This window comes from Nyctereutes procyonoides, unplaced genomic scaffold, assembly GCF_905146905.1.
Source record: "Nyctereutes procyonoides isolate TBG_1078 unplaced genomic scaffold, NYPRO_anot_genome, whole genome shotgun sequence".
NCBI lineage: Eukaryota > Metazoa > Chordata > Mammalia > Carnivora > Canidae > Nyctereutes > Nyctereutes procyonoides.
The window spans coordinates 15,286,870-15,312,562 of NW_026575146.1; the positions used below are offsets into that span (position 1 = coordinate 15,286,870).

Below are 25,693 nucleotides of genomic sequence, written 5' to 3' on the forward strand. Positions count from 1 at the left end.
CAGGGTTCACCTGGAAGTGACCTAGGGGTTTTTCCTGCAAGGAATAGGATTGTCCTAGATCATCTCTGCACCAAAGATTCTCCAAGTTTGATATGCAGTTCCTGAGGGCCTTTGTGGCAAGTTTGAGAGACTGTGTTCTAAATGATGAGGCAGAGAAAGTGAAGAAAACGATAGGATGGGGTGGGGGAGATTCAGGCACAGCTCACTGTGGGCCACGTGCAAGGACGCGCTGATATAAACGGGACGAGGTGCGCCCCCTGCCCCCGCGCCGCCACAGCTGCGGTGATTACCTACTTACCGAAGTTCCTTCAGGTGCCCTCCGGGCATTATTTTCACCTACCACCCCTCTCAGTACCCTGGGTCTACCTAGGTGACTCACCTTCGTGCCACCGCAGAGCCATCGTTGCGGCGCCCGCCGGAGGGCTGGGCTCTGGCTGCGAAGGCGGGGCTCCGGCAGCCCCGCGGGTGGGCGAGGTGTGCGGGCGGACACCTGGGGGTGGGCAGGTGGGGGCACGCGGCCAATCAGGAACGAGCCCCTTAAGGCGGCGGCGCGGCGGAAGCGCGTGGCAGCACGTGGCCGCACCGGCGCCCTGGGCCGAGCTGCGTGGCCATGGACGTGGGCGCCGACGAGTTCGAGCAGAGCCTCCCTCTGCTGCAGGAGCTGGTCCTGGGCGCCGACTTCGTGGGTGAGGCGCGGGGAGGCCGCGGAGGCCGCGGCTCGGGTGGGCCGGGTGGGGGAGGGGCGCGGCCCAGCGGGGACGGGCGCGGGGACGGGCGCCGGGACGGGCACCAGGCCGCGGGAGGCGCCCAGAGGGCCTCGGAGGGCGGGCGGATTCCTTCCCCTGCCCGGGCCCCCGGGCCCCGGGCCCCGGTGCGGCCCCAGCGGAGCAGAGCCGGTGGGGTGAGTGGCCCGCCTTGTCCTTGCTTTGGCTTTCTCCTCGTCTTGACCCCGCCTGGCCTCTGAGCCCCGACGGTGAGCCGGATACGTTTGCCACCTGCAGCCTTTACGGCAGGAATAGCTGGCAATGGTCTGCGTCCGGGGACCTTTGTCTTCCTTTATTTTTCTTTTTTGGCCTGCAGGTCTGGACATCGAGTTCACGGGCCTTCGCTCCAACCTGTCCCGGCCCCAGCAGATCAGGTAAAGCCAGAGCTGCCTTCCAGCTGAGCTAGGGAGGTGTGCTCACCTGCGCCCTGCTGCCTGTGACTCTGGCACCCCCCTGCTCTTTGGCAGCAGTCACCGTGTGGGCAGTGAGGGGGCAGGACAGCACTTTGAGGGGTAGAGGGCCTGGGGACCCGGCCTTTGCCCCAGTAGTAACAGGGTGCTGAGCCAGCAGGTGCCTCCGGCCCTCTCCCTTCCTGGGCACCGAGATGCCTGTGTTTTTCCACAGTCTTTTTGACTTGCCCTCGGAGTGGTATCTGAAGACCCGCCACAGTGTTCAGCAGTTCACCATCTGTCAGATTGGTGAGTGTGCTCTTCAGCTGTTTGTAAGGAGTTAATGAAGGAGGTGTTTGTATCATCTCCGTGATTACCACTGGTTAAAAACGGCCTGGACTCCTTTCAGAGAGCCTGGCTATTGTTTCACGTGATTGTTTCATTTTGGGCTGTGTTGTGCCTGCAGAGGCCAACGCTGTGGAACAAGCAGAAACTGAATTTAGCAGCTTCGTTGCCATGCCTTACAGTTAATCAACGTTAAGGAGGCTTTACCGTCATTCAAGGGAAGACCTGTAGGAATTTTGTTTACAGAAAACTTATAGAAACAAGGTTGTTCTTTCCCCCCCCCCCCACTAATGGGGCTTAGAGATATTTCAATATCAGCATAAACAACCTCCATTTTTAACTATGTGACTCCCTAATCTTACAAAGTGAATGCATCAATTGACTCAGTCTCCTGATGATGCATATTAGGGATACTCTGTGTGATAGAACAAGTTGTATTAATTATCTTGGTTTGTATATATGTTTGGTGTACCACCAGCAGATTTTACTGACGCCTGTTTTTTTTTTTTTGTGAATGATGCACATCTGTGTGTGTGCTCTATCCTTGTCCTCTGCTATTGTTGTGTTTTTCATAATCATAAGACCTCTGTGAAAAGTATACAAAACAACATGTAGGTAGGTTTCTGTTGTCTTCCTCTACTTTGAAGCCTTCTTCATTTTGTGCAGGGTCTGTTTAGCAGTATGGACAGTTTAAAGCCATTAAGTGTATAAATCTCTGATTTTAAAACTAGAAAAAATGTCAATATTCTGTGTATGAAAAACCCCTTGATGGTCTATTGTAGTATTTTCAGTATGAGTAACAGCTTGACAGTTCTCCTGTTTCCAGTCTAAGAGATGATCTTATTCTAAAGCATACACAATATCCCTAGGTGCAAAGTATTGGTCAAAATGTTGCCTTTCTGAAGCCCACTTCAGATAGGTTTTCTTTGGTATTCATTTCTTCTGTGCTCGTTCTTCTAGGATTGTCCGTGTTTTCCAGTATTGAAGGAGAGTCAAACAAGTAAGTATGAAGACCTTTTGTAAAGCACCCGGCACTTGCCCACTAATCTTCTTCACCTGCTGCCCTCCACCTCCTGCCTCAGGGTCTGAACCACTTGGGCCCTGGATGTTCCGCAGTCGTCTTGCCCTTCTACCTGCTTCTGTACCCTTTTATCCCACTGTCCTCTGCGGCTTATAGCTCTTCCAAGTCTCTCTTGGCCCAGCATCTTTTCTGGGGCCTTCCCCGCCCCCCCCCCCCGCCCGTTTCTGCATCTGTGCCTCAGGGGAGCAGTTAACATGGTGTCCTAGTGAGGGTGACCTGGTTCCTGGGCACCGTCAGAAAGCGTGCCACACGGTAGGCTCGGGATGGGGAGTAGACCCTTCTCAGGGGGCAGGATCTCTGCCTTTTCCCTCTGGACCCAGGGCCAGGCAGGAGTACTAGGAACAGCCAACATTCAAACACTCCTCGAATGAAAGGAGGAGCCTGCTCCAAGTCTGCACTGTGAGTTAGAATTTTTTAAGATTTTTTATCCATGAGAGACACACAGAGAGGCAGAGACACAGGCAGGAGGAGAAACGGGCTCCCCGTGGGGAACCTGATGCGGGACTCAATCCCAGGATCCAGGATCATGACCTGAGTCAAAGGCAAATGCTCAACCACTGAGCCGCCCAGGTGTCCCTTGTGAGCTAGAATTTTAAAGACCGTTTTGGCTTTTCCTTATGTTTATTTTTTTCTCATAGGTATGTAGCCCATTCATGTAACTTCTTTCTCTTCCCTACGACATTTGGGATTTTGGATTCCGAATTCTCTTTCCAGGCTTCTAGTGTTCAGTTTCTGAATCAGTATGGCTTCGACTATAACAAGGTATGGCAGCAGAGGAGGGCAAGGGGAAGGTTGGAAAAGTTCTTTGGTTCAGGTGGGCGGAGTCCCATTTGCTGTCCATGTGACCTGGACGAGGATGGTTTCTTTCCCCCTCTGCTCCTGTGTGTAGAGGCTGCCTCCACTTGTCTCCTTGTCCCCTGTCTAGTTTCTCAAAAATGGGATCCCCTATATGAATGAAGAGCAGGAGAAGAAAATCAAACACAACATCCTGACTGGGAACTGGAGAGTTCGCAGGTAGAGCCTGTTTCTCCAGGTGCTTTGGGGGTAGGGGTGTCTCTTGTCTCTGTCACCGGCGTTCTTCTGTGTTTCCTGTGGGTTGGCATGCTGGCGCCGGGGTACGGTGACCTCACGCCAGCACCTTTAGCTGAGTGGCTTTGGAAGCACACAATCAGCCAGACACCGCAGCTCCGAGTCCTGGCGGTCCTGTTCTCTCCTCTCAGATGAGAGCTGTCTTACTGCATTGAGGACGATCTTTAATGTCTAAAAGTGAAGGGGGGAAAAGAGAAAACACAGACTCTTAACTCTACGTCCTCAAATGAAAAAGCAGAACTTTATTCCATTGCTGCAGGGGGAGAAGCAGGTTGTGTTGGACTCACTCTGGGATGTTATACTGGCCTTCAGTGTGACCTTGGGGATGTCTTGGGGGGTAAATCACAGGCGACCTTGACCATGCCAGTCATGTACCTTCCCCTGGACATCCTGCCCTCATGTTCCTGAATTTGTGCACTCCTGAAGGCGGGGTCTCAGCCTTTTCTCTTTACCTCTTGAGACCACTTGTCCTACTTAAAACCCAGTACTGCTGTAGACAGGGCCAGGAGTGATGGCGTGATAGCATCGTGTGGTCACCTGGGCCCCAGGAAGCCATGCTGGAAGAGTTGGATGGAGCTGAACTAGTCTTTTCAGCTCTTTGAGCTTTAGATTCTTTACCTTTATTAGGACAGGGTTAAAGTACCCTGATTTTTAGCTCTGGAATGTTGTAACTGAATACTGGGTCCAGAAAACCATGTATTAGTAGAGGTTTTTTTTGTTTTAAGTAGGCTCTATGCCTGATGTGGGGCTTGAACTCAACCCCAAGATCAAGAGTCTTCTTGTATGAGTGAGCCAGCCAAGTGCCCATGGAAGTTTTTGTTTTTTTTCTGAAATTCTTATTCTTGGCTTTTCATATAAAAATGCAGCTTTTTTTAATTTAAGATTTTGAGAGAGAGCACATGAGCAAGGGGAGGAGCAGAGGGAGGGGGAGACACAGGCTCCCCACTGAGCAGGGAGCCTGATGTGGGACTTGGTCCCAGGATTCTGGGATCATGACCTGAGCTGAAGGCAGACGCTTCACTGACCGAGCTACCCAGGCACCCAAAAATGTAGCTTTTTGTAAGAGAAGAACTATTTGAATTTTTAACGTTCTGTTATTTTCAAATGTTGGAGAAGTCTTTCCTCATCTCAAAATAACATCATGTTCTTACGTTTCTAACATAGGAGAAGACGTGCTTACCAAAGTTCCTGTCTTTTCCTTATTTCACCAGATGGTGCTTTTTCACCCCAAACGCTGAATTAAGCAGACAGGCCTCACAGTAGTGCTTAGTGCTGGCTAGCTCCCATGCAGGAGAAATGGATGGGACCTTCTCCTGCAAATGTATGGGAGAGTATGGGCCGAGTAGTTGGCGCTCTCTTGTAGAACAAGACTCAGAAAATAGTCTTATTTGGGTCTATTTTTTTTGCTGAGATGGCAGTGTTAAGACTGGAGTCCTCCAAAACTGCTGTCACATTAACTCTGCTTTTAAGGTTCTGGTGGTTTTCTGCAGCATCCCACTCTCATGTGCCCACTTTCAGTTCTCTGGATAAAGACCAGATCAAGGTGGTGATTGATGAGGTGACACGGTGGCTGGATTTGGCTGAGGAGGGCGACTGGATGACTCTCCCTGGTATCGCTGGTAGGCTGTCCCCCAGCCTGGGGTGTTGGGGCTGGTGACTGTTGGGTGCAGGGGTTGGGGGGAGCATACACTCTGCTCCCTGTGGGGAGTGTATGTTCTGGGCACCGGCTCAGCAGGTGAATTGTCGTTGGGGTTAAAGCTCTGACCTCAACTCAGAAGCTTGAGGTTTTTTGACCCATTTGGAGTTGCATGTGTGGTGTTTTTTTTTTTTTTTTTTTTTTTAAGATTTTATTTACTTGAGAGAGGGCACATAAGTGGAGGGGGTGCAGGAGAGGCAGAGGGAGATGGAGAAGCAGGCTCCCCACTGAGCAGGGAGCCTGATGAGGGGCCTCGATCCCATGGATCATGACCCAAGCTGAAGGCAGACCTTTAACTGACTGAGCCCCAGGCGCCCCTATTTTGAGTTTTCAGACTGAAGTCCAGCTCTGTTTAGAGTCCTCTTTTTCATCCCAATCCTGAGAGTCCTGTGGGGCTCTCTTGTTCATCTGTGCATTTTCTTCCCCTCATGGCACAATGTAGAATCACAATGAACATACCCTGGATTAGTGGTTCTCAGGCCTGGCCTGTGACACCTCCTCCCAACCCCAGGGTCTCCGACCCTTTCCCTGGGCGTCCACAGGTCGAAAGTATTTCAGAATCTCACTGGCCATTGTCACTGTGCCTTTGCAGGAATAGTAGCCAGTGAAGCGCTGGTGGGTAACCCTGCCAGCACCTCGGCACAGTGCTGACTGTGGTTATTTTGATTTGGGTATTTTCAGCTATTTTGTCAAGTGAGAAAAGCAAACCTGTCACTTGCAGAAAAAGAACTCACAGAATTTGCTAGTGATAAAATTCGAGCTTTCAATCAGAAACTAAAATTCTGGGAAACTTGGGTGTGCCACCAGGAGCTTGACAGCTTCCCAATACCGAGACCTTTCTGATGGTCAGTGGCCACATGAGCAAGTGTCTCTTGTTGATAGCATTTAACGAAATGTGTGAACTTCAGGAGACTCGAGTACTTCCACAAACCAGTATCTTTCATGTAACCAATGCATGAGATTACAAAACCATGGGCAGCAATATAATGGGTTTATTGTATTTTTAAAGATTTTATTTACGTGAGAGAGCACAAGTGGGAGGAGAAGGGGAAACAGATCCCAGGACCCCGGGATCATAACCTGAGCCGAAGGCAGATGCTTAACCGACTGAGCCCCTGGGCTTGTTATTTTAAAAGAGAACTCTTTATGTTGTTTACCGCACGCTGTTCTAATGCGCTAAGTGTCAAAAGCTATCACCCCCCGCCCCTCCGGCCACAAAGGCCTGTCGGGGTACTCCATATCAGAGTGGCCCTGAAGTAAACTTCAAGAATGGATGTGAATGCTGTGCTGTCCTGTCATGGGGCTCCTGGGCTTAGGCACACCTCTGCGCTGCCTCTCCGTTGGCTCTATGCATCTCTCAACTCCTCCTGAGGAAGCTAGGCTGCCGTCTGTGATGGTTCTATGCGAGCCTCATGTCTCCTTGCCACAGGCTTCCAGGCCTTTGAGGTCCAGTTGGTGCTGAGGCAGGCCCTCCCTGACATCTGGACGGTCCTGAGAGACCAGGGGGTGAGTTCCCACCTGCGAGCAGGTTGTCTCAGTGGCCCCATTTTCTCTCATCCCACCAAATCTGGCCTCTGAAAGGCTTTCTTTCTTTCGTCTTTTCCTCCTCTCCTCGTGAGATGAACCACTTCTTTGGCTTTGTTCCCAGGAACCCAGGATTCAAAGAACTTGTCTCTACTTTTGTCTCAGATAATAGTAAAAAAAGTGAGTAAACAACATCGCTGGTATCTTGAGAACACCTCCTGTGATCGAGAGAGCTGTTGGAAGGAGAAGATTCTCCTCTCTGCGAGGGGCTTCTCGGTGTTTTTCCAGATGCTGGTGAAAGCCCAGAAGGTAGGCAAGAAAAATCTCTTCTCTTGCTCTCTAGCAGTCCTTTGTATTTCTGACCATAGAAGTATGCTGGATCCTCCAACAAAAATAAGATTCCTTGAGATAAGTGGTTCTTTCTTGTCCATAACTGGCTTTCTGGATCTAGCCTTGCTTCCCCTAAACTGATGAGTTAAGCTGGGACAGAGGGTCCACATAAAACACTTTGGTTCTTTTCCGCTGTTACATACACGGCTGCTTCACTACTAGCTGACCTAGAACTGCTGGGGGGACCTTGTTTCATTCAGAGCCCCAGCGTGGACCCTGTCCCACATCCTCCTACACCCTGCTTGTCGTCCTGGCCATGGAGCGGTTGCGTCGAGTGTCATGAGGGTGGGGTGAAAGATCACAGTGGGTTCTAAAGCCACCCCTTCTGCGAGAGGGTGTTCACCTAGGATGTCTGTTCTTACACCTCTTCTGTGCACCTGTCGATTCGTCCAAGTAGCCCCTAGTGGGCCACAACATGATGATGGACCTGCTGCATCTCCACGAGAAGTTCTTCAGGCCGCTCCCAGGTACGGGCACACCTTCCGTTCCCTTCCCGGGCTTCTCTCGACCCTTGCAAGGGGGCTTGGGTCCAGAGTGCTCCTGCAGTAGCCCTGACATGCACTGCTCCCCACGACTTGGTGGGCTTCTGCAGAGTTCCAGCACATCTGTCCTTGTTGCCATCCTCCTAGAGGGGAAGCCAGGTGACTGATTTTTCTGGCAGGAAAGCTTATATTTGACTTGATCCTCTGATCCCCATTATGGAAATTGTCCCTTATTCTCATATATAACCTTGCAAAATCAGAAATGGGAGCAGGAGGGAAGCTGCCTTCAATCTCAGCTATAATCCTAACACTTGGCTTTTTCCTCTGAGTTCTCACAAATTAGGCCGCACTACATAGTTGATGGTATGTTTGGCTGTTTGGCTCCCCCCCATTTACCCAAAGCATGTATGTCATTCACTCAATAAATGCCAATTCGGTGGCTGTGTGGCCTTGTTTTATGGCTGGACCGTGCTTTTCTATGACTGATGCCCTTGCTTAGATATATAACCTTGTAGTGCTGCTGTTAAAAGCACGGACTTGAGAGCCATGCTTGGGTCCTCATTCCACCCCCGTTACCTGTGTGAGCTCCAGCAAGCTACTTTCTCCATTTCCTTGCCCATAAAATTGAGGGTAAAAATAGAACCAACATCCTGATACAGGGATTAAATGAAGTCCTGTACACTATCTAGACAAGGAGGGCGAGATGGTGCTAAGATTTCCCCAAGAAATGTATTGATAAAACACCTTACTTTGAGCATACTAAGAAAATTGGGGGAGGAGTAGGGGTAAAGTTAATAAGCATTCACCAGAAGAACTAAGACAAGATTTCTAGGAGAATAAGAGCTGGGTAAGAAAGGAAAGGTCGGGGAACACGACCTGGCCCTGTGAGAGCGCGAGGAGGTGTGGGCTGGAGATGAGTCATGAGTTGAGCCGTCTCCTACGTTGTAGGAAATCACAGGTAGATGCCTAAACCTGGAGAAATTGGCAGCAGCATGGTGCTGCCCATTGAGAGATCTGGGAACAAACACCCAGAGAAAAGGAATGGAAAGTGCGTGGGGAGTGGGAAGAGGAGAGCAAGGCTTGGTGTTGGTTGGTTTTGCAACAAACCTCTTTAAACTATATGCAGGTAGGCCTTTGATCTGAATATACCAATCAGTAGCTTAATTTATCAGGGCACTTATAATTTTTAGTTGACTTTTCTTGAATCTTCTCTGAACAGTCCCTTATAAATGACAATTTCCTATCTGCCTTTCCAATAGCACTTCTTTCTCCTTTTTTTTTCCCCCGTTGGCTAAAACCTTGCAAACTACATTAATGTTGGCCATAGAAAATATCCTGAATTTAATAGCCATTGGCTTTCACCACCACGAATGGTGGTGGCAGGTTGGTTTGAGATCTGTCAATTCTTAATGATTAAGAGCAGGGATGTTTTTAATTCTCTTTTTGTTTGCTTTATTTGTTAGCGTTGGTGACAAGCTAGGTTGGAGAATCATCTTCCCCATTTTTACCAACGTACCCTCTTTTGTCTGGTCTTTCCCTTTAGAAAGCTATGATCAATTTAAGTTGAATATCCACAACCTATTTCCCATTCTCATTGACACCAAGAATGTGACCAAGGACATCTGGAAGGTAATGAACGGGACTGCTTTGGGTTAAGGAGTGCTTTGTCCCAGTCACACGTCACTTTGTCTCTTTCTAAAACTTTTTCCTGGAACCCTTCTCTGTTTTACCACCAATATTGGCTTCATTTGTATTTTATTTTATTTTTTCATTTGTATTTTAGCGTTGGGTTATCCTATTAGCTTCCGAGTTCTTGTTTTTTTTTTTTTTTCCTTCAAGTTCCCATGTTTTGAATGAGTTTTCTTTAGCTTGTCTGATTTAAATAAGCTTGTCATGGAACAGCTTGTTCTAGAGCTTGATATATGAGTGATGAGTATTTGCAGCCAACTTCAAGAGCATCAGGATGGAGGAGGTTCTGAAAAATCTTTACTGAGCCATAAGGTCATGAGTTTTCCACCCTGAGCACATTAGTCACTTGGGAAGCCAAGTCCTGACACCTGGGTCCCACCGCCAGCTTCCTGTGGTTTAGAGGGATGGGCGAGTGTTTTAAAAGCTCCCAGATGGCTTCTGTTGTGCAGTTAGAGTGTGAACTACACATGGAGAAGGGACCCACCAGCTAGCTTAAATGTTTCTTAGAAATTAAACTGAAGAACAGAGAAGGGGAGTCAGATCAGCATTTTTTTTTTTTTAAGATTTTATTTATTCATGAGAGACACCCAGAGAGACAGGCAGAGACCTAGGCAGAGGGCGAAGCAGGCTGTCTGTGGGGAGCCCGATGCAGAACTCTGTTATAGGACCCCGGGATCACTATCTGAGCCGAAGGCAGACATTCAACCACTGAGCCACCCAGGTGTCCCTCAGATCAACATTTAAAAGCCTCAAGCTGGTCACTTAAGATGAATTACTCAATAAGGGAGCCACAGAAATGGCACTGGGTTACTTGGTACATCTTTGCCTGGAGCTGTGTTCACTACTTGCACCTCACCAGTTCCTAGCTCTTAACACGCTAATGTGATGTTGTCTGTGTCCATGTGGTGGAGTCCTAGGGTGAAGCAGAGAGGATGTGGGCTGATCTGAGGGGACCATGTGTACCCCTTGCCACACAAGAGTTGATGAGCTCTAAAGCAACCTGGAGTTCCCCAAGGCTTGCTAGTTCTCAGAGCACCTGGTGTCCTACATGTGTGTGTCCTTGGCCATGGCCGGGAGCCTTGGAGGCATACATTTATGGAACCTCTTAAACACTTGTCTTTGAAAGAAGGTAGTAGTTGTTGCTGTTCTTCTAGCTTAAGTCTTTGGGTACCTTCTAGGAAACCCAAGATTAGTAGGTGCCCAGATATCAAAGAATAAGGAGATTTAAGTTTGAATAGAAAGAGGGGCTTATAGGGATTATTTTCTAGGTTCTTTAATGGCCATTTGGTAATCCTCAAAGCAGATAACAAAAGCACAAGTTTTATTCTCCCTGATTTGTTTTCCATAATTTTAGGAACTGAATTTTCCAAGAGTTTCAAACCTTTCAGAAGTTTATGAAGTCCTAAACAGGTAAGGAATTTTTTTTTTTTTTTTTTAAAGCAGTGCAGGGATTCTCAGTCCAGGGCAGGGGGAATTTTATTCCCCAGGACATGGCTGCAGTGTTGAGACTTTGGATTGGTATCTGCTGAGTAGAGGCCAGGACAGCCCCCCAACAGCAGAGGATTCTCCAGCCCGAAATGTTCTAGTGCTGAGGTTAACCCTGTCTAGAGGGCTAGGAATCCAGTAAAATACTTACGGCTGTTGGATTATGTGATTTTTTTTTTTTTAAGATTTTTAAAATTTATTCATGAGAGACAGAGAGGCAGAGACACAGGTAGAGGGAGAAGCAGGCTCCACGCAGAGAGCCTGATATGGGACACGATCTTGGGACCCTGGGATCCTGACCTGAGCTGAAGGCAGACACTCAACCACTGAGCCACCCAGGCATCCCAAAATATTGATACTTCTTTTTTTTTTAAAAAGAGATTTTATATATTTATTCATGAGAGAGACACAGAGCGAGAGGCAGAGATACAGGCAGAGGGAGAAGCAGGCTCCATGCAGGGAGCCCGATCCCAGGACCCCAGGATCATGCCCTGAGCCAAAGGCAGACGCTCAACTGCTCAGCCACCCAGGTGTCACTACGTGGTGGTTTCTGTTGGCCATGGTTTAATTTCTTTTGATTGGTTTCTGATTACTGGAGATAATCTCCATGAGGTCAGGCTCATCTCCTTTCATCCGATGGTGGTTCTCCTGGGCCCACAGCAGAGCTGGTAGGTGTGCCCCCAAGCATTTGAGTGAATGTACGACCTCAGTACTAGGGATGACCCTGATCTTTCTGTAGGAGAAGCAGCTCCCACCTCCCCTCCTGGCCTTGACCCACTGTGGCCTGGGTGCAAGTTGGTGGGGACACAGGGCCCGGGAACACCAGGGTAGGGGCAGCTCACCTCCTTCCGTCCCAGCTGGGAGGACTAGCACCCAGAGCAGCGGTGGGGAGAGTGCCACATTGCAGCAGCTGAAAGTGGCACCTTTTTGAGAGGTGATCAGATCTGTGCCTCTGTTGGTGGCTGTCTTCTGACCACCCACATGACCACCCCTTGCTGTGCCATGCCTGGGCACTGGGTCCTCCAGCGGCACCCCTGGTCTAGTTACAGGAAGACAGTAAGAGGCCCTATGCGGGGAGTCTCCGCTCCCTCCCGCCCTCCAGTGTTGTCTTTTTAAGAGTCTCTCCTGCCAGCCTGCACATGTGAGCACCGCCTGTATGCAGGGCGGGGTGAGGAGGTGCTCTACATGGCCTTGGCCCACGGAGGTCGGGTTCTCTTCCTTCATGAACCTTGTTCTTGCCAGCTTGCCGGGTGCAGGCTCTGCCATGGTCGCAGCCGAGGGGCCGATGTGTGTGAGGTGCATGGTGTATGACCCACCCTCTGGTGCCTGGCACTCCCAGCCTCTCCCCTCCCAGGCCTTCCCTAAGATCCTTTCCCAGATTTCTGGTGGGTTTTTAATTTTTTTAATCCATTCTTCCTGGGGTCTTGTTCTTCCACCCACCCCCTTTAGTTCCTTCAGGGCGCTCCCCAGCTTTCCTCTTGCTCATGACCATGTCCCTGGGTGACTGAATCCACCTCAGCTTCTGCTACCACCTGTGACTGTTGAGACCCCAAGGGCCCCTTCGCTTGCCCCCTGTCTGCTGGCCCTTCCTACCCGCATGGCCACAAACCCCTTTTAACCTGCTCTGTTCTTGCCCCTCAAGCCCATCTCTGTGCCTGAGGCAACCCCTGCTAGGTCCTCCGGCCCCAGGCCCATGTGCATGTGAGAGGCTCTACTGGAAACGCCTAGGCTCTGAACTGAGACTCCTCAGGTTCAAGGTCTGGCTTTGCCACCCGGTGGCTTGTGAGCAACCTCAAGAGAATGACTGAATCTCTCTGGGCCTCTGTCTTCCCGCCTGTGACCCGAGGAAGTGGCCACAGGAAAACCGCAGGTGGCTGTAGAGGTGAACAGCTCACCTGCAGAGAAGGACAAGGGCCCCTGCCCTGTGCAGTGTTGGTGTTGGCGGCTGGCATGGTAGCCAGTGGCCCTAAACCAAATGGGCACACACCTGAGACAGCTGGCAGTTCTGAGGTGCTTGGCATGGACGCATGTTGAGAAGCTTTGTTGGAAAACCATGGGAAGGTTTCCTCGTGGAGTGCCCCCACCTGTGCCAGAGCCGGGCCAGGCCAGCCACTCCTAGTCGGCTGACGCCCTGAGCATGCCCAGAGGCTTTCTGGTGTGCCCTTCCTCTGTGTGCCTAGCATCCCTGCCTTCGCCCCGGCCTCTCCCATTGCAGGCATGCAGCCTGTGGGCATCTCAGGGCCTGTCTGGCTCATTTCCCATCGACACTGGTGTGATCTTTTAAAACATGAATCACCTGGGCCGTGTTTCTGGGCTGTCTTCCCCATGTTTCTGAAAGGGCTTCCCATACCCCCCTCACCTCTCCTCCCCGATCATCCGAGCTCTTTTCCTGGCCCCTACCCTTCCCATGGGGGCTTTGGCCACACTTAATGCCTCAGTGGCACTGGTTGGGCCTCGCTGCCTTTGCCTGTTCTCCATGTTCAACTTGCCGGACACCTCTCTGTGCCTTCAACCGTATGAGTTCCTGTGGTTCTGGACTCTTGGGATGCTGCTGCGGTAGTGGGACCAGCTCCCAACCTGCCCTTTAGACCACAGGGTAGTTCCAGGCAGAGCTGGTGCCAAGCTTATCAGGCTCGGTGCATGGCAGTTGCTCAGAGTGAGTGACCCAGCTGCAGCCTCTGGCACATCTGCCCGATTGCTTGGTTACCAAGACCCTACCTCCCCCCCACTCCTGGGTCTGTGCCTTTTTGTTCTTTTTAGAAAGGCACCCCAGTCTCTAGGACCCTTTTATTTTTATTGACTTAACGTGGTGCGGAGAGCCCAAGAAGGGCTTATTTGCAGTGACTGTTCCTTATGCTACTTTTCTCTACTAGTGACTTGAATCCTACCAGAAATTCTGGGCCAGTGGTTATTCATGCAAGCAAGTGTGAAAAATACGGTATGTTCCTGTGAGTGTATGCTGCTCCATGGTTGGCAAAGTATTGAGGTGCCAGGGATGAGGCCTGGCCTCTCCTGATCAGGGGCAGGTGTGTGGGAAGGTCACATGGGGTGCTCCATGTCCCCCCTCTGCCTTATGAAGGAGCCATCCTGGAAGGGATCGTAACTCCTGGGGGTCCTCTGCCCCCTTTGACATGTGGCTGGCTTGCTGGGGGGCCAGAGCCCATGGTGAAGACAGGTGGGGAGAAGCACACACACCTTTCTGGAGGAATGATGGGTGCTGGTGGTGTGTGCTTGGCCGGTGCAGGTGTGGAGCTGGGTGGGGAAGAGATTCCTCGTCCAGGCCGTGTTCTGATGGTGGCTCCGCGCTCTCTTTCTTTCTCTCTCTCTATCTCTCTCTCTCTCTCTCTCCCCCTCTCCCTTCAGTTGAGACCAAGTACCCCCACGAGGCTGCCTATGATGCCTTCCTTTGTGGATCAGGTGAGAGTTGTCCTCTGCAAGGGGGCTCCCGCTTTACTTGTGGTACTCTCCCACCATCATGAGGGTCTCCGTTTATTTCCAGGTGGGTTGCATGTAACGGACACAAAGCAGGAGTTGGCATATTTTTTTAAATAAATTAATTTTTATTGGTGTTCAATTTACCAACATACAGAATAACACCCAGTGCTCATCCCGTCAAGTGTCCCCCTCTGTGCCCGCCACCCATTCACCCCCACCCAGGAGTTGGCATATTTTGAGGAGGTGATCTGGTTGAGCCTGGACGTGTGTTACATCTCTAGCTTTTCTCTTCCCCCCACCAGTTCTTCTGAAAGTGGCACACTTGCTCCTATGGAGAGTACACAGGTGAGCGTTCCTTCCTTTCGTCCTGTTCCTGGAACAGTGGCCACATTCTGAACCCTCGCTGTAAGCTAAGACCTCCGGGCTCCTGTGGCTCTCCCAAAGACGGGGGGAGGCAGTGTCATTGGGCAGGGATGGTCCCTGACTGGGCAGCAGCTTCCCCCCCCGCCCTCCATGGAGGATGGCCTTCCCTGCTGGTCCTGGGCCCTCGTCTCCACTTTGGGATCGTTCACGTGCCAGGAGGCCAAGGGAGGGAGGTCAGCTGCAGGTCCCCGCACCTGCCTCAGTGCTTCCCAGTGTAGTATGCTGGCTTCATTACCCACCTGGTTCTCCTAACTGCATAAATCACAGGTAGGAGGACAGAGTGTTCTGGTCAATGAGTGGCACCTCCTTGGGGCCTGTACAGGCTGGGGAGAAGGGGGGCTGCTTGGAATAAGGGCTATAGGGAAGAGCTTCTTAACCCCAAATTGGCATCGTAAATGCATTTCCCCATGGCAGCAGCATTCTTGATTCTTATGGCACCAGGCTCCTAGGCACCAATGCCACACTTGAAATATGTGTTCTGTAGCCCCGTCCTTGGTGTATGTATTTGGTAAGTAGGAATTAGGCCTGGTGGAGGAGCTAATGAAAATTGGAACAGGGTCTTTGAGGCTGACTTAACCTTTTCTGACTAAGAAAACTAATAATCATGGACTAATCTGTTAACTTTGGTACTCCCCACATTTGCCCATTTTAGTAATGGCTGTTATGCATAGAAATACTCTATGACCTGTTGACGTGAGGCTGATAGCTTGAATAAGAAGTCTGTCTCTCCCTCCCCCCCTTACTCTTTCCTTTGACAGCATCTGAGTGCTCACTGGGGAGGTACATGCATGCAAGACAGTGAAGGCTGCTAATGGCAGGGAAGCCCCATCATGTCCTGCACCTGGGTGCTTTACAGCCTTTTGCTCTGAACCTCATGACTTAAAAACCCTCCTAGGTTTAGAGAAGTTCTATAGTGGCCTGGGGCCTGTCTGGCTCCAAGGCTTGTGCTTCTCCACAGACCTGTGCTTAGATGTGTGGTTGTGTCTGGATGGAGGTAGGGCATAGTAGAATGACGGCTGAGGGGCGGCCATTAGGAATCAAGGGTGATGTCCTGTCAAGTGCACCTCTGGACCATGGCCTCTAACTAATTCTCTGAGCCCATTGCTAACATTTGCCAAGGAATTCTTTCCAAAAGTGTCACCAACAGGCAGTGACCACCTGGAAGCCCTGCTTTGATTTGGGCCCTGGAGAGAACTTTGTGAGATTGGTTGGTGGCGGAAGCACGGTGATTTGGAGGGAGGAGGGGGAAGAGTGATCCGAGGCGGCCCCTTCCTCTGTTCCCTCAGCGGACTCGTAGCTGTGGCTAAGGACCTGTGCTTGATTGCTGCTCTGCCCAATGTTCTGGGGTTTTCTCTGTCCCTACAGTGCCGGTCCCATGCCTGAGCCCTCCTTTTCTCTCTACCTTGACGTGCTGGCTCCCTATGTGAACCAGGTGAATCTTATCCGAGCTGGGGTCCCTAAGATTGTGAGTAGCCTTTCTTTTGTTCCTTTCCCCTACTCAGAGGCATGTGCTGGGAAGCAGCCTGGTTTCCTGGGGGATATCTCAGAGGTGGTCTGATGACAACCAAAAAACCAGAGTGAAGAGGGTGCTTCCACCCCGATAGGCTTGTTCTTTCCTTGTCTTCCTGCCCAAACCAATGCGGATGTGTACATTCCTTCCGTCCCCCTCCCAGTCCACACAGGACATCTTGTAGCCTCAGGATTTTCAAACCAGGTAGTTTGTCAGTAGGAATTTCAGAAAATCTCTGTTCTTCTCCCTGTCTTCTAGAACTTTTCTGGTCCAGATTGCCCCAGTATCCGGCCTCCCATCCTCCTCCTGCGTGTCCGTAGGTGGCCTGGGGTCAGCGAGCAGCAAGTCTATCGTGAGTTTCAGAATGTCTGCAAGTTTGATGTGCGGCGCCTCTCACGGAGCCAGTTCCTGCTCTTGACCAATAAGTTTAAGGAGTAGGTGCCTTGGCCCCCCAGCCTGTCCTTGGGCCCCACAGCCCCTGTCTCCTAGTGGTCTCTTGGGGCAGCAGGTCTGATACTTGCATGCCTGACCTGAGAACTCCTCTTGGCAGTGCTCGGAGCATCCTGAAGGAGTATAGGGGCCACCCTACCCTGCAGGTCTCCCTGTACCGATACTGGAGACACTCCCCGAACATCAACTGCTTGTTACAGTAAGTGACCAGGACCAAGGCTGCCTTTCGGACTAAGACTACAATGTTGGTGGGCTCTGCATGGAGTGGAGTTCACCAGCTAGTGTGTGTTATGAAGGGGTCATTGACAAGTATGGTGACCTGGGTGTCATTCGGTAACACTGGGCAAACGTTTACTAAACATCTGCTGTATTGGGTACTATTGTGGGTTCTAGGTTGCATCAGCCAATAAAACAAAATCCCTGTTCTCTTGGAACTCACACTCCAGCGGGAGGTAACTGTGAACAAGCGAATTATAGATAGATCAGGTGACAAGTGTGTGGCAAAAACAAGAGCAGGTCAGAAGGTGGGAGTAGGGGGCTAGAGGGGGGCTGCTGGTGAGGGTATAGATGGGAACCCCATTAAAGTCTTAAAGGATGTGAGGGAATGAGCCCAGCAGAGCTCTGGGGGAGACTGCCTGGGTGTGGGGCTGAGGCTCTTGGGTGGGGAAATGTCTGGTGTGCCAAGGGGCAATGAGGAGACCACGGAGAGGGGCTGGAGAGGTTTGTGGGCCTGGTGGGCCCGGGCTGTTGGGAGGAGCTGTGGGCGGCCAGGTGAGGTGCTCTGTGTGAGGCAGGCTGCAGAGGGCCAGGGAGGTGGTCGGGGAAACCAGGCGGGCATCCTGTCCAGTTGGGCTTGGACTGCGTTGGTGGCAGAGTGGGGTGCTGAGGCGGGATCATGGACAGCCTGGAGCAGGGTCGAGTTTGGGTTTTCGGCCTGCGTGACACAGATGGAATTGCTCTATGAGGGTTTTGGCTGCTGGTTAAGAGCCTTATCTGTAGAAAACTACATACTTGAAGAAAAATGTTTGGCTATCTTTTCCATCTGTCAACCTTTGATGTAAATCACTAGGAAAATGACTTGTCTGCATGTGTCTCAGGCCATTCTGCCCTGGAGTCAGAAGTTCATGTGGGGAGAAGGATGGGAAGATGGGGATGTTTGGGTGAGCGGTGCCGGGCCTGCGTGTCTGTCCTCTGGACCTGCCCGTTCTCACACGGCTGCCGGTGGAGCCGCTGACCTCTCTGTCTTGCAGGGTCTGCGGTGTGGTCACTACCTGGGCTCTCCTGGCCCTTCTCCTCGGAAGACCTGGCCCCTGAGTGCAGCCTGCAGCCCCTGTCCTATCTCTGCACCAACCTGGGACAGCCAGCCGGTTTTTTGTTTTTTTTTCTTTGTGGGTTTTGTTTGTATAAATCATATTTTATGTGTAGACCGATCTGTGAGGTCCTTATGAGAAGCTTTGTTTTGAACGTGAAATACTGTAATGATCATCAATGATAAAGAAATCCTTAGATGTGGCACTTTGGTGGCCAGAACTTTTCTTTCTGTAAATGGGGAGATGTTCCCACCCCTGGGAATTTAGGCTAGACCCCACCCCACCCCCAGAGGGTCTTCTGCACAGACCACGAGCACGGGAGCTGGACAGCACGTGAACCAAAGACTACATTATTTCTGGGAGAGAATGTTTTGGCCAATAGGCCATTTCCCAGATGGGAACCTACCAGCCTGAGTTTAGTAAAGAGGCAAAAAAAAAAAAAAAAATGAAGCTAAGTGTCCATATGTATTTGTGATGTTTTTTGAAGATTTGAGAGAGGAAGCACGAGTGGAGTGGAGGGCTGAGGGGGAAGGAGAGGGAGAAGCAGGCTCCCCGCTGAGCAGGGAACTGGGTGTGGGGCTCTATCCCAGGACTCTGGGGTCATGACCTCAGCCAAAGGCAGATGGCCACCCAGGCGCCCCTCCCCTTTTCTCTTGTGGGCTTTTGGGGCTCAGTCTCATTAGACGAGCTCCACATGCAGTAAGCAAACGTGAAAAGTGAAAAGCACACTTAGCTGAGTGTACCAAGTGACCATTTTGATTTTCCAAGATTGGGGCAGGGCCTGACCACCAGAAGCTAGTTTGTGTAGTTCTGGAGTGAGGACCACCCTGAAGTGACTTTGAGACTGGAGTCTTGTGACTCCTACCTGCTGTGTGCACCTTCATTGGGGCGTCTGTGCTGGCGGTAGTGGTCTGTACTGGACCATGGGGACGCTGGCTGCACTGCCTGTCTGCTGGCCCTTCTGGGGGTTGGGGGGGGTGGCTGGGCCTTGATCATGTTTGGGTTCCATTTACGAGTTCTCCTGAGCCTCTCCATCGATTGTGTGCTGTTCAGAAGTGCCGAGTGCAAGGAGAGCCCCGGGGTGTTGGGTGGGCTCGGGGTCCCAGTCATGGGGCCTCCTCCTCCCCCTGCTTTCTCGTCATCTTGTCTAGGTCTTCAGAGCCGTGCTTTTCATGCAGTTCTTTGTGCCATCGTTAAATGAAAAATCCAAAGCAAAACGTAAACCAGCTGCCCCACCTTCCCCCCTTCCCTCTGTCTGCCTCCCTCCCTCTGTGGCTTGGACCCTTCTCCTTTCAGCTGCATCTCCCTTCCTCGTAAACTGGCTCACAGGCCACAGTGGCCACGTTGGCAGCCTGCCCCCAGCTGCCTGCCCTCCCTGGGACCTCCTGGTCCACTAACGCTATGCAGAGCCTCCCCTCTCCCTGCCCCTCCTGCTCCGAGTCCTCCTAAGGATTCTGCGGCCAGGTTCCCCTGATCTTCCTGCTTGCTCCTGCCCTGTAGGCTGTGTTGAGCACCCTTCCTCTTCTGCTTGCCTCTGAGCCTCCCTGGCATCTCCTTTCCGTTTTGGATCTTTGCTGTCCTGACGGCCCCATCGGGGGTCGTCGGGCTTCTCCTGCCTCTATTAGGACACTTAGCACAGTGTGGCCAGGTCCTGGGCTGTCTCCTCACAGGTGGGCTCTCTGCTGTCAGGTCCACAGAACCTGTGGGTCCCTCTGTGTCTGTGTGAGCTGATGTTCCCTGTGCTGGAGCCTTTGAGCTACTTGGAATGCAGTTTGAATACTTGCGTGCTGCTCTTTGAGGCACCTTAATACTGAGTATCCTCCTGCACAATTGACGTGGTTCTGCCTCTGCAGTTGAGAAGGATGCACAGTCGTTCCACATGACCTTGGCCTAGAATGTCCTCGTGACCCTCTGGCTCCTGACATGACTCCAGTCCTTGCTCTTTGGCTGTTTGAATCTTATGTGTAACTGATGAGATTTTTTTAGCATAAGAAAGATCATGAGTGGAAATAGCAATCTTAAAATTGTCCTTTTAAAATTAGCCTTTTTAGATCTTTCAGGTACCTTTTCCCTGAGAGATAAAAGTTCATGTCCTTGGGGCACCTGTGTGACTAAGTTGGGTAAGCACCTGACTCTTGATGTCAGCTCAGGTCTCGATCCTCAGGGTCGTGAGTTCAAGGCCCACATTGGGCTCCACCCTGGGCATGGAAGCTACTTAAAAAAATTCATGTCCTTCGTGATCAACTTTAGAATACTTCCTAGGGAAAGTCTGTTACTTTCTAACCATTAAGCATCTCCAGTGCCATCTCTATAAATCTGTCTGAAAATCTAGTGCAAGCTAATTAAAATGCTAAGTCCCGTTGCCGCACATGGTGCCATATCACAGGTTCTGGGGTTAGGACATGGGCCTCTCTGGGGTCAGAATCCTTTCTGCCCAACACGTTCTCTCCAGCATTACATTTACCAAGCACTGGCTTAGCTAACTCACCGCGGTGCAGCCAGGTATGTGTCTGTGCCCCCACCTTATGACGGCGAAGCCCAGGTAGTAGGCTTTGGTGGAGGCCCAGTTTGCAGGCAGTGACGCACCGTCCCTGCTGGGGCCCCTACTCTGTTGCCTGGTCTCTGGAACCACTGTGCTTCCCTAGCGTCTGCCAAGGGTCAGTGCGTGGCAGCTCACGCACACAGGTTTTCATTTGCTATCGTTTGCCCTGATGCCTTTTCCTAAAGAGAAGTACGGGATCCTCACATCTGGGACAGAGAGGCTGCAGGGAGACCTGGGCTCCCCCTGCTTCGTTGTTCAGGCTGTACCCTGTTCCAGCCTGCTTGGGACGTAGGGTGATGGCATCACGCCCACCCCTGTCTCCCCAGCCCTCTAACCCTCTGTCCTTGCTTCCCCAGGAGCTCCCCCCACCCCCAGGGCGTGTGCTCTGCCTGCCAGGAGCCTGGCTCCCCCTGAGAATGTGTGGATTTTGGCCTGAGCAGCTAAAAGTATGGGGTTGCTATGTGAGGGTGTTGAGATGGTTTTATTTCAGTATCCATGAGTAGAGAATACTTACTATTTTTGTTGTTGAGACAGTGTTTATCGTTTATTGGCAATGAGGGAAAAGTGACTCAGGTAAGGTAGAAGGTGACCTTTCCCAAAGTCCCAGGGTCAGGCCGAGGGCCAGGTTGGTTGGATTCCGCCACCAGTGCTTGTTCCGTTATGCACCGGGGCCCTGTGCCCACTGCCCCTTTGCCTGTTTTTCCGGCATCTCCACCCCTTGTGCTGCCGGGCTGGCCGTGGTTCTGTTTTTACAGGATGTAAAGAGAGGCTTCCGGGTGGAGAGAACCAAGGGGCCATGGCCATGTGGGAGAGGAAAGTCCCTTCAGGAGATGCTGTGGATTGCTGATGGATTGGATGCTGCTGAATTGCTCAGATGCCAACCCCCTTCCCCCCGCTTCCCTCCCAGGGAGGTGTTATATCCTCAGGGACCAGAATGAGCAGCAGCCACAGCCACCCTTCCTCTGGACACATCCTACATCAGTATTGTCTTTGCTTCCCTGCTGGCACCCATGGGAACAGCTGGGGTCCCATCCTGCCGCCCCACATGGACTTGACTGCCAGGAGGGCTTTGGCTACCTGGAGCCGGGGCAGCACTCTCCTCCCCCAGCCACGTGCTCTGACAAAGCATTGCATCCCTTAGGGGAAGGGAACCCTGTCTGAATCCCCACCGAGCAGCCATCTGGAGTTGGGGAGGCCCTGAGGAGGCCTTCCCTGCTGCAGGGCTCGGCTCAGTGTGCTCCTCTGGGGGCTCTGTGAGGGTCCCATGTAAACCCAGGGGACATCATTCCCGCATCCCTTCACTAAATGCCAAGGGAGCATCACCCTGCAGTCACACTCGAAATTATTTCTAATGGAATTCCAGATACTGGGCTGTTAAGTTGCAGGCCAAATGGGGTCCTTTCAGTGTACCTTAAAAACTGCCTGGATGGGTGACTATTATACTTACTTACCTGGTGGCCAAGCTTGTGCTAAAACTTAAAACCTCCATTGGTGTTTGGAAAGAAAATACGAGAACCTATTTGTATTTATTTTCTTTGCCCTTAGAACTTTCATTTTGGGACGCCTGGGTGACTCAGCAGTTAAGTGTCTGCTTTGGCTCAGGTCCTGATCCTGGAATCCTGCATCGGGCTCCCCCCAGGGAGCCTGCTTCTCCCTCTGCCTATGTCTCTGCCTCTCTGTGTCTCTCATGAATAAATAAATCTTTAAAAAAGTTTTATCATGAGCATATCAGTACATGTAGCACAGCACACAACTTATTAGTAAATACATCTGGGTTAATGCTCAGCCTTTCTTGTGATAAGAGTGAACGACTGACATCGTTTGGAGACTGGTCATTTCCCTTTCAGTGTCCCTGTTGACTTCCACAAGGATAAAAACAGCCTTGTGTGGTCTGGCCCAGACCTCCAGGCAGGACGCTTGAGGATGCTGACCACTGATGCTCCCAGAAGGGGTTCCCTGCTCCTGGGATGTTTTGGGTGGGGAAAGCAAATGGCTTTCCCACCTGGCTGGTGGATGTGCACACTCTGTGTCAGAGTCCTTCTCTTTCCAGCTGTACAGGGTTCGAGAGCTTCTGCAGCATGAAGCACAGTGGGCATGATAATCATGTCTGATCACCATCGGGAGGGAGAGAGCTGGAACCTACCAGTGGGCAGGTTTCAGATAGCATAAGAAATCCTTCAAAGTGCTTCTAGCTAAGTTTTTAGTTGCTTCTCCTGTCTGAGGACCTAATATGAGAGGGCCCGAGGACCCTCGAAGTTCAGTTCCACAAAAGCGGAGATACAAGCTCCCAGCTGTCATTGGAACCCACACCTCTACCATGTCACCCGCCAAATCCATACCACGGGCATCTTACCCCAAAATCCACCTGACAGTGGTCTGGCGGCCAGTGAGCGCCTCCACAAAGTGCTACCTAGGTGTCTCAAGGGTTGTTAATACAGGACATGCAGCTGGGGTGTGCACCTCCATTATGTCTCCACTGAGGTCCTTGCCGCAAGCTCCCATGCTGCCCAGTGCAGAAGGGGAACTCAAGACAGGAGCAAGGCAAGTCTGACACGTTCAGGGCTGTTTCCCTTTGGTTCCCCCCCCATCCCCCGCCACCCCTCAATCCCAAGATGAGCTCAGGGAGGAGGATGCAAATACCACCCTGGCCCATGGCCCTGCCCATCATCAGTAGCCCCAGCCAGTCTCTGCAGAGCCAGGGCCTCTCTGAGGGCGCCCCTTTGTAGGGTGGTGGGCACGAGGGCTCCTCCGACTTCCCTGTGCGCTCAGACCAGCCCACCTGCACCAGTGCTCCAGGCTGCTCCAAGCGACTTTCTCTGATCCTCTGACCTCCCACCTCCAGTCTTGGTTCCTCCCTTCTTCCCAGTGTGCTTTTAGTAGCTCAGGTTTCCCAGCTGAACCCTAAGGGAACACACGCTTCGTTCTACCACAGTATCACCGTCACAACCCCTGCATTGTCCCATCATAGACTCGCAAAGACTTCCAGCCCTCTGGGTTCTAGCACAGCTGCTGCAAGCAACAATTCCTAAGTCACTTTGCTTCCCTCCCTCCGTGTCCCAGGCCACGTGGCTTCCTTCCTCACCATTCAAGGTCTCCATTCAAGGTCACATGTACGGGGAAGCCCCCCTCCCCCATGTCTAATATATAACCCCTTTCCCTTATCTTAAGACTCCACGCTGCACTAATTAGCACCTTACAGGTAGTTGTTTATTGTCTCTCCACGAGAATGTGGGCTCCGTGAGGGCAAGGTCTTTGTCTTGCTTACTGTCATGTCTCCATTGCCTGACATGTGGGGGCTCAGCAAATATTTGTTTAATGATGAATCAAACTCCAGCCCTAGAGCATCTGATGAGCAGCTCCTCAGTTCCGTTGCCACATATGGTTGCTAAGGTAGGGGAGGGGGGTGTCTTCTTTTTACACCACGAAGGGGCAGGAGGGCTTTGGCTGCAGAGACAGAAACAAAGGGTCACAGACTGAAATGAGAAATATCCTCTCATATTATTTCATCATAAGCTAGGAATGTAAGTAGTAGGCAATTGGTTCCCTAACCTGAGCACTGTCAGGAAGAGTTACTTTAAAATCACTTAAAACCAGGGTTGCCTGGGTGGCTCAATTGGTTAAGCGTCTGCCTTTGACTCAGGTCATGATCTCCTGGGATTGAGCCCCTCTTTGGGCTCCCTGCTTGGTGGGGAGACTGCTTCTCCCTCTGCCACCCACCCCACTCAGCTTTCTCTCTCTCTCAAATAAATAAGATCTTTAAAAAAATCACTTGAAATGAGAATGATTTTTTTAAAACCTAAATGATTTTTATTTTGGCAGATAATTTGTCCAAGTTTAATTGGTCTATATTCAGCAAGTACAGTCAGCAAGGGAACGAGTGTCTTTACTTAGAGGTTCATTTTGAAGCCTATTTGTAGTAGTGGGCTGTTTCTCGTGGATGCAGTAAGATCTCTCTGGCATAGTAGTGGGTATTTGCTTTCTTTGTTCTGAAAGTCTTCAAAACCTCCTGGGATGGGCTCTCTGCCACACAGCTTTGTGGTCTTGATCATTTTTTGCTCACCTGGTGGGGAAGATCTAGAACAATGTGCTAAATAAAACTCTACCCTGGCCTGCAAGTACATCCTACACAGATGGAATAGTCATCGTTCTTTTTTTTATATATAAATTTATTTTTTATTGGTGTTCAATTTGCCAACATATAGAATAACACCCAGTGCTCATCCCATCAAGTGCCCCGCTCAGTGCCCGTCACCCAGTCACCCCCACCCCCCGCCCACCTCCCTTTCTACCACCCCTAGTTCGTTTCCCAGAGTTAGGAGTCTCTCATGTTCTGTCTCCCTTTCTGATATTTCCCACTCATTTTTTCTCCTTTCCCCTTTATTCCCTTTCACTATTTTTTATATTCCCCAAATGAATGAGACCATATAATGTTTGTCCTTCTCCTACTGAATAGTCATCTTTCTAAGTATGAATCTTGGGTAGGGTCCTTAATCCTGTCATCCAACCAGTCCATTCTGAAATCTATGTGTCTGTCCTGAGCCAGCCCAGATCTGCCTTGCCCATCCCAGCCTTTCCAAGCAGTGTGCGCTTGGGTTGCTCTCTGTTCTGATCAAGTGCGCATCTGGAACAAAGTTGCAACCATAATTTGAAGGACTCCCTGTGCATTTCAATTCTTAGATATTCTGTGAACTCCAGGACCCAGCTGGATTATCCCAGACAGCCTCTGACTTGATGCCTACCCCCTACCCCCACCCTAGAATTATGCTATTTGCTTAACTTCAGAAGAGACATAAGAGCATTAAGGAAGGTACGTGATGTGATGAGCACTGGGTGTTATGCACAACTGGTGGATTGTTGAAGACTACATCTGAAACTAATGATGTACTATATGTTGGCTAATTGAATTTAAATTTAAAAAGAAGACATGAAATATATCAATACAATAGAATATTATTTGGCAATAAAAAGCAATGAAGTACTGATCCCCGCTGCAATGTGGATTGAAAACCTTAGGCTAAGTGAAAGAAGTCAGTCACAAAAGACCATATATTGTATTTAAATGAAATGTTCAGAGTAGGCAAATCCATAG

General features: G+C 50.8%; 1 protein-coding gene across 1 annotated transcript; it reads left to right on the plus strand.

Annotated features, from left to right (window-relative positions):
- The first annotated feature begins 610 nt into the window (after window positions 1-610).
- PNLDC1 (PARN like ribonuclease domain containing exonuclease 1) lies at window positions 611-18,265 on the plus strand. The gene is made up of 19 exons (XM_055309714.1): window positions 611-896; window positions 1,081-1,138; window positions 1,389-1,462; window positions 2,459-2,498; window positions 3,218-3,341; window positions 3,505-3,593; window positions 5,187-5,287; window positions 6,794-6,870; window positions 7,054-7,197; window positions 7,676-7,745; window positions 9,304-9,389; window positions 10,804-10,859; window positions 13,808-13,872; window positions 14,298-14,351; window positions 14,672-14,714; window positions 16,158-16,257; window positions 16,561-16,736; window positions 16,853-16,951; window positions 18,003-18,265. Exons 1-19 carry the CDS (start codon window positions 611-613, stop codon window positions 18,064-18,066), a joined length of 1,806 nt encoding a protein of 601 aa, XP_055165689.1. The 3' UTR covers window positions 18,067-18,265.
- Window positions 18,266-25,693: the final 7,428 nt, after the last annotated feature.

Coding starts and splice junctions, on each gene's coding strand:
- PNLDC1 (XM_055309714.1), top strand. CDS start 611: ATGGACGTGGGCGCCGACGAGTTCGAGCAGAGCCTCCCTCTGCTGCAG. Junction 7,198..7,675: donor TGCTGGTGAAAGCCCAGAAG/GTAGGCAAGAAA, acceptor TCGTCCAAGTAG/CCCCTAGTGGGCCACAACAT. Junction 9,390..10,803: donor TGACCAAGGACATCTGGAAG/GTAATGAACGGG, acceptor CCATAATTTTAG/GAACTGAATTTTCCAAGAGT.